This window comes from Sphaeroforma arctica (genome assembly GCF_001186125.1).
Source record: "Sphaeroforma arctica JP610 unplaced genomic scaffold supercont1.609, whole genome shotgun sequence".
Taxonomy (NCBI): Eukaryota; class Ichthyosporea; order Ichthyophonida; genus Sphaeroforma; species Sphaeroforma arctica.
In genome coordinates, this window is record NW_014039949.1 from 8,075 (window position 1) to 16,478 (window position 8,404).

Consider the following 8,404-nt stretch of genomic DNA (forward strand, 5'->3'; position numbering starts at 1 on the left):
GTGTGTATGTGTATGTGCGTGTGCGTGTGATGTGTATATTTTATGAATATACTTGCGCGTGTTTATCTATGTATGTATTTACTTTTCAATATCTTTGTACATACGTGTATTGCCAGGCAGAATAAAACGAGGATTCCTTTTGGTGCACTTAATGTGTTGGGCTTTCTATTCTAAATTCCTTTGCTCTTTTCCTGTCACTACAGGTCAAATATTCCATACCATGCCAACTTCTCTTTTCTCAGAAAACTGAAACTAAAAACTGTAGTGGTTCTCTCACCAGAGCGTCCAGTAAGGGCTGTTACGGAATTTCTGGATGAAAATGGTATTGATATGGTATGGTATATTATGTTGTGCGTTTGCATGCGCTCGAAATCATATATTTATCTACCAATCAAGTTATTAGATATTTGAATCCATTTACATTGGTATAGACGTTTATATATATATATATATATATATGTGTGTGTGTGTGTGTGTGTGTGTGTGGTGGTGGTGGTAGTATTATTATATATATATATATATATGTGTGTGTGGTGGGGTGGGGGGGGTGGGTGGGTGTGTGCGTGAGCGTGTGAGCGTGTGTGTATATATATGTTTTGTGTTTCTTATCGTACTTTTCTATTACCTGTCACATTTTCGTGAATATCACAGACGTTTATTGACTTTGTAGTTGTGTATGCATAGTTGAGTATGGTATTATAACCATTTATACTCGTGCACGTTTATACATAGTAAATTTATGTCTTTGCTGCTATAAGAATGGGAGTGATGAGAAATCACAGGTTATTATCTCTTTGTCAACCGTACACTGGTATAGCTCGTTGTCGTCATTCAGAGTAGTACAAGTCTGGGCCATTTAACCATGTCATTGAAATCTGGCCTGATCGACATCGCTGCGCCTGTTGATTATCACGGCGTCGGAGAAGTTCATTGTTGCTGTATTAATTCACGAAACATTACGTCCACCATTTGCTAGTCGCAATTAACTTATCTGCGAGGTTCTTGCTGTCTCCATATTACAACCGTACTAAGGCTACCACATGATACATAAATATATATATATATATATATATATGTGTGTGTGTGTGTGTGTATATGTAAATATTGATACAGATACATCTGGGTAAGCTCACATGGTCGTCCGCGAGTTGGAAACCCATGAGTGATGAAATGCTCAAAGAGGGTCTACAGTACGTATTGGATGTGGAACGCCACCCTATCATGGTCACATGCACGTACGTAGGTCTTGTTAGACATGTGTTCTGATCTCGTTGTTTTGTTTATGAATATATATATACATATATATATATATATATATATACATATACTATTTGCATGATTTAGGATACTGCTGGGTAGATAAATAGTCATTTGTGTAGTGCGGATATGGCAATGTAAACCTACCACTCCGCAAAAGTTATGTATACAACGTGTTCTTATAGATGCGCGTACCCCAGGTTTGTACTCGTTCATGTAGAACATATGTGCTATGTTGGAAAGCTGTAAGTCTAAGGAAGGTGTTGACTTCAATTTCAGGTACACAATCGTGGAAGGGGAATCTACAGTCTCATTTTAATTATTTTGAGTGTTTGTTTACGTGCACTTATCGGCATTGTTTTGTTTCGCCTCAGAATTTACGCTGGTGTGGCACTTCGCAATGACAATTGTACTTGCTACATCTGAATGTGTTCGACATCTGACATTATAGAACCGATCAATGCCACACATGTGCTGATGATTTCCAAAACATTTCAATCCAATTTTAAAATCCGATATTGACACGGATTTTTTCTTGGCACTCGCTGGCTCATTGCTGTGCTGTAGGTTTGGTATATATCAGACCGGCACTCTGGTGGGTTGCCTCCGACGGTTGCAAAATTGGAATTTGAATGCGATCTTGAGTGAGGTAAGTGGTTTAGGGTGAATGGCAGAGTTCCCGATGTTTCTCACCAGTGTACATTTGCCCTGTGCCTCCGAACAGCAATCATGAATTGAATCTTTGCCGATATTGTTCAGCTGGCGGTGTGGATGATCCTGTACCCGCTTTCCGAGGGCGTGTATACACAGTACAAACCTTGTTTCTTACCGATTTGTATTTCTCGTACGTTTCACTGTATTGTTTATATAACTCAACTAGTTCGCGCCATCACTCTGCAGCACAATATGTATGGGGGCGAACGCACCCGGTACTTCAATGTGCTGTTAATAGAGATTTTTGATTTGGATCTGGTAACGTTGCCGTTGAACCTGCCGGAGTGGTTTGTGCGACAGCAAATGATGCAGGTATGTTTATTGTATGTAACACGTACAAGTGTGTATACAATCTCTGCCCAACACATCTCACCACGATGCTTTGGATCCGTGTGTAGTAGGGAACAGTGTTATTGTAGTCACAGTCGCATCCGCATCAGCAAGTGGAGCGGCTTGATGGCGTCGTCAAAAGCAGCACAGTCACTTAGTGCACAATAGAATATCAGCCAGATTTAAAGATCATGTATGTATGTAGTATCAAATATAAGGTGCATAATCGAAGATAAGGTGTATTATCAAAGGTAAGGTGTATTGTCATAGATAAGGTGTATTATCAAAGATAAGCGGGATTCCTTGCTGTATCTGTATTTATCCTGGAGTCACCGCCCTCCTTTGATATGATTGGCAGATGGGAATGAAACTTACCGATTATGTCATGTGCGGTGACTCATTGGCCGATCCATTTGCGGTTCTTCCCTTTCCTGTAGTTTAACAGGACGCAGTGATTGGTGGTAATTATACGCATGTGTATCCTTAGTCACGTCGCTCTCAATACTCACCACGCTTAACGTTTATAGTTCATATGCTCACATATGCAGCAGTCGTAGTTGTACTTACGTTCCATAGTGATTCAGGTCCTCGGCCAGATATCTTCACTTCTCGGTTAATAACTACTTTGCGCATAACCCCTTACTATCCACAGGCGGCTGAGGCCATGGAGTCAAAGGCTGTGATGAAATGATGGGAGTCCAGTGTCATTTGTACCAATCAGACAAGCGCTACAGTGTTCCCTGTGGCCCGAGTGAGGAGGAGAATGTGGCCTGTGTACGTTCACGGGCTTAGGGGAATGACGTTGTTCCGCGGAGTGAAGCGTGGGTGTGGCCATTTCCACTGCGTAGTTAGGACTTTCTTAACTGCCTAGTGTTTTCACTGCGTAGTTAGGTCTGGGGTGAGCGCAGAGGCCCGTTCGCTAGTGAAAACGTGATCCACACCGGCCTACGTGGAGAGTATGTCACGGAACTCGATCGCCGGGTGTGTTGCCAGAATGGCGGCAGCTGATACAAATGGGAGAGATTGCATTTACACGCACACCACTTATGAACAGGCCCATGAACAAGCCGGTACTACGTAAAAGGGTAAAAGGCGGGATGTTACATTATCCCTGAGTGCGTGGCATGACGCCAACCAACCAAACAGTAGGCACACTCTGAGGCACCACTTGACTTGCGTACGACAATCGATTACCGAAGGGCCGTGTCTGGTACAGCGACGTAGATAGTCTGTGCGCGTGTGGCTACTACTAGCGAGTGGCGCGTGAATTGAACGGAGGGTTCACCTTCCCACCGATGTGCTGCTACGCCACGGTGCACGCATACATGCATCTCTCTCGCGCAAGCATGCGGGAGACCTCTGATTGACCAGTCGTGTGACACGCTCGGCTGACTTATGTACAAGTGGCTCAGAGGCCCCGCCAGTGACGACAGAGCAGGTTTGGAGTGGCAAGTAGCTATTTGCTTCCCTAAACCAGGTTTATCGATGCCAAGTTTTCCCAACCCAGGTTTACCTGGTGGCCCGGTACAACTAGACACCATAGTAAACGACGGCGACAGGCGCTCGCGATAGCACTCGTACAACCATATCAATTGGTATCAGCAGGACAATGCAACCATTTATCATGGCGCACTTGCGTACCACGAAGGTCTTACTACGAAGGCCTGTGCGACGTTCCAGCAGTTGTGTATCCGAGATGCTTGTAATGTTGGATTTAGAAGGCTATGCTTTGTGTGCAAGCCTGACGCACTTTCGAAGGTGTGTGAAAGTAACGGAGGTGCGTGCGTGTGTGTGTGTGTGAAAGTTAGCCCAAACCGTCGCACGCACAACCCACACACACACGCACGCGCGTGCTCTGTGCTTGTGAACTCATCTAATTGATAACAAATGGAACGAATACAACTAGTGCCCGATGCTGTCAGAAAGACCGGCCTTTATCACAAGCACGGGTGTGGGCGTGTGAGGGGGGAGCCCAAACTCGCCCACTACCGCAGCTGTAGCGTCGTCATTGGTAGTGCCATTGCGTGCACCGTACGTACCCACAACCAGCAAACCCCAACAACCACCCCGTCTATACCTGGTTGCCCCAGGATGCTTGCTGGCGGCTGACAGTGCTGGTGTCTGTGGGGGTGGTGGGTGTATGGTCTTGGGAGTGAGAGAAAGGGCCTTTTAACAGGCGGACGGTTGTCTCCTCCAGTAGACGGTACGACAGGACTCTCTACATGGAGTGCAGGGCGTTCACTCTCACACTACCTCGCATCGTCCCCATGAATGGGTCCCGGTGCTGTGTGGGGCGGGTACGGCCGTACTATAATCTTCGGGGGAGTGTCTGAGGCCGGTTTTTAGGCCGGGGCGTTGGCTTTGGTTTCTACAGAGTCTGCTCCGTTGTTATTAAGGAGTGTAGCAAGTATTGTCTCCCGCCAGCGTACAAGTTTTAGCTCCGCTTAACGAGGGGAAGATACTTTTGTCGGACGGTCTAATAGACAGAGCTATAGCAATCGTTGTCTCGGCTGTGTATAGTGTATTCGGTCCCATCTGTCTCGGCATACAGTCACTGCTAGAGCGATGCTGTGTCCGGTGGGCCGTGGCGTGAGTGTAGGAGACGATGATTGCTCGATACAAGTTTATCAAGTGCGGGGCATATGTTCGATTGGTTAGTCAATAAACATTGTTTGAAGCAGGCATGCCAATGGTAACGCTCCTTTAATCTATGCCTACCTTTATTTAGTCCAAGTAGTTTCCAGCAGACTATGTACACCACTCGCTCTGTTGCAGAGAGTCACAGTCATTGATCGGTGAATCCATCTTCTATTGAGGGTATGGGCTTTGACTGTGGCACGTTAGTACTTTTCCAACGTCCAGGATACAAAAGTAGCTATAGTGGATCGAATACTAAACTACATAGCAATTATTTACAAGGTGACCGCTCGTGTTGACGTGCCAGACATCTTGTCATCCTTTGGTATGGACCGGAGTGTTTGTTTCAAAGCCAATAAAACACATATGCTTGGCATTGGTAGTGCTGCATCGTTGATTGTGAATGTCTTTGGATGGGCAAACCGCCAATAGCCGGGCCAGTGTGTGCCGGAGTTTCGTTTTTACACTTTTAACATATTACTATACTTCAGAGTTGTCACGAGTTTCGTTTTTACACTCTAACGTATTACTATACTGCAGAGTTGTCATGAGTTTCACTTTCACACTAATGTATACTGAAAGAGTTGTCAGCTGATGGCATGTGGCGTATCGTGCTGACTGCCAGCCATATGATTACCGTTGCACAAACAATTGTTCTCTGGCATTTTCGGATTTACAATAACTCATCTGGCTACTTACAAGGCGGGTGTTGTGTGCAGAGGTTCTAGGTGATTTTATTAGTATTCAGTAGATTATAGCTATATAGATACGAATCTTCCCCAATACCGGAGGGCCAGTAAACACAATCACAAAGCCGGCGATATATCTATTTTATTGCTTACAGCAGATTGCTGCCAGATCTATTCGCATGGCAGCACATCACGTCGTAGTGTGACAGATCAACACATGTGCATGTGTACACACACGCGCGTGTGCTATAATGTGCATGTGTACACACACACGCGTGTGCTATAATGTGCATGTGTACACACACGCGTGTGTGCTATAACGTGCATGTGTACACACACACGCGTGTGCTATAATGCGCATGTGTACACACACGGGTGTGCTATAATGTGCTTGTGTACACACACGCGTGTACTATAATGTGCATGTGTACACACACACGCGTGTGCTATATTGTGCATGTGTACACACACACGTGTGCTATAATGTGCATGTGTACACACACGCGCGTGTGCTATAATGTGCATGTGTACACACACACGCGTGTGCTATAGTGCGCTTCTCTGCTAAGCTGCGCCCCTCACCGAAGGTCGGTGTCGAAGGCTTCGTAGACTGTTTTAGTTATTTGGCGTGCTTTAGTCCGCCTGCTATCTAGATGTATTTTCCTCAACGTCATAGCGCCTTCCGGGACTCGTAAAGTACTTGTCTGTACATACCTCCGCATAGAAGATTCGCCCATCCTCCGTAGAAGAGTGCACCCGCTATATACAACATTATGCTCATGCTCGGCCTCTGTATTTCGTTTGCATTTGAGACCACCATACTATGACCCCCACTCCACAGCCCCTCCCAAGTAATCAGCCACCGGTGCATAGCACCTGCCAATCCCTGCACTCTTCTCCCTCACTTAACTGCAATACTGCGCGTATGTCGTCCTAGACGCGCACGTGGCCCAATCTAAAAATAGCAACCGGAAGAAACTTCAGGCCTAGTGGACAGACTCGAACTAATCCTCACTCGAATTATAATCTGCTGACCCGCAACCTTCAGTTCGTTCTTGGGTTTGCATGTTGTCAATATGCATTGTCGCCGTGGCTGTGTTTGTCTCGTCGGATTGTCGGATTGTCGGATTGTGGGCTTGTTGACGTCATATAGCTTGGTGTGCCGTTACGAGGAGACCAACTCTACCAGCATGTAACCGGGATGAGAACATAGCTGCAGACTCGCTCTCGCGCGCGCACTCTGAGTGTGCTGCGCGAGACCTCAGATTGTGGCACCTGCAGGCTGTGATTTTGTTGCACGCATTGAGATGCAATGCGTCTGACCCTACCTATTCATTCCATTATTCATGGCGATGATATTCATTAGGATAGGATACAACTCAGACACGAACGTACCCTAGTTATGAATGCAATACATTGAATGCAATGCACATAAGTCATTGGGGCAGGTCTAGTTGCGCTCCCCAGGCTTCGCACTTACGGCTACGAGCGTGTTTGCAGATGGTCGTGCCAGAAGATGCAATTCCCCATAACCAAGATATAATGATACACTACACCTGTCTCTCAACGTGCCTGCATGCATATACCATAGGCTATAACATAACTTATGTGAATGTACTGCCTAGATGTATCTGACGTTGTCTCTGGTTGGTCTGTGCCTCGATTCAGGAACGCCCCCGTGTTTATACATAACCGCCTCATAACCGCGCTTGCCTCGCAGAAGGGTATCGTATCCCTTGACTACGACTCCTGTACAACACATATGCAGTACCAATACGCATGGAGAACCAATGAGTCTTCCCGCTCACTCGAGCGATGTGCATGCAATGCCCTAAGCGTGTGTTATACATACTGCACATGTGCCGGGTCTCTCTAATGCTTTCCCGGGTACGAACCCTCGCAGAGCACCCGCCAAAGAAGCACACTGAATCTACGGTGATTGTAAGGGAGTCACGGGTGGGCATTCTGGTGGGCCTGAACACTGACACGTGAACATACACGTGCATGTGACGGGATAGCCTCGCTCGAGGATGGCTATATTACGTTTACGTACGCATGATGTGTATCATCAACTATCCTCCATTGGCTCTGCCTCGTCGGTAGATAGTAACTCCAGAGAGTCGACCGCTTCGTAGTCATGGGTGGCTTTGTACAGCTCTATCTTGGCCTTGTAGAACACTCCCGCTGTTGAGAACGAGGGAAGACATAGAAACCACACTGTATAAGTACGACACAATGCCACCCAGACACCAAGTCTGTATACACCGATCCCGTGTATAGCCCACAACCCCCAAGACAAACACTCGTGGGCGACTATCTGCACTACTCTGGGAATAGCCGTGTAGCTGTGTGAGTACTACCTGAACACGCTCATGTAGAATGAATAGTGAACCAAATCTAAAGCACCGGGTGACTCCCATGCCCCGGTATTTAATACCTCTGTGCTTGACAACACTAACCTTAACGCTGACTGTCATTGTGGGCAGAAATGTGCATTCGGACATGTGTGTGCGTGCGCGCTACAGAACATCCGCTAACAACTCTTTATAGACTTACTTGTCAAAACGATGCCGGCGACTATTTGCACAGCGTATATCATGTACGTGACCACATCCATCGTTTTGTCGCCGTTGATTATTTCCTGTAGGAATGTATTGTGCCTCGCGTCAGTGAGTATCATTGCCTTCACTAATATATATATATATATATATATGTGTGTGTGTGTGTGTGTGTGTGTGTGTGTGTGTGTGTTGTGTGTGTGTGTGTATGTATATATA

The 8,404-nt window shown here is 46.2% G+C and overlaps 2 protein-coding genes across 2 annotated transcripts in view; one reads left to right on the forward strand and one right to left on the reverse strand.

Moving 5' to 3' along the window:
• The window catches only part of SARC_07577 (hypothetical protein), a 6,737-nt gene extending 1,650 nt beyond the window's left edge, over nucleotides 1–5,087 (forward strand). Inside the window, exons 2-6 of the mRNA XM_014298475.1 lie at nucleotides 204–333; nucleotides 1,114–1,235; nucleotides 1,825–1,906; nucleotides 2,158–2,283; nucleotides 2,954–5,087. Of these exons, the coding sequence (XP_014153950.1) occupies nucleotides 204–333; nucleotides 1,114–1,235; nucleotides 1,825–1,906; nucleotides 2,158–2,283; nucleotides 2,954–2,992 (499 nt within the window). The 3' untranslated portion in view covers nucleotides 2,993–5,087. The remainder of the gene's footprint in view (nucleotides 1–203; nucleotides 334–1,113; nucleotides 1,236–1,824; nucleotides 1,907–2,157; nucleotides 2,284–2,953) is intronic.
• A 2,608-nt stretch (nucleotides 5,088–7,695) lies between these two features.
• The window catches only part of SARC_07578 (hypothetical protein), a gene marked incomplete at both ends in the record, with an annotated part of 3,315 nt that continues 2,606 nt past the window's right edge, over nucleotides 7,696–8,404 (reverse strand). The window contains 2 exons of the mRNA XM_014298476.1: nucleotides 7,696–7,811; nucleotides 8,184–8,268. Coding sequence (XP_014153951.1) covers nucleotides 7,696–7,811; nucleotides 8,184–8,268 — 201 coding nt within the window. The remainder of the gene's footprint in view (nucleotides 7,812–8,183; nucleotides 8,269–8,404) is intronic.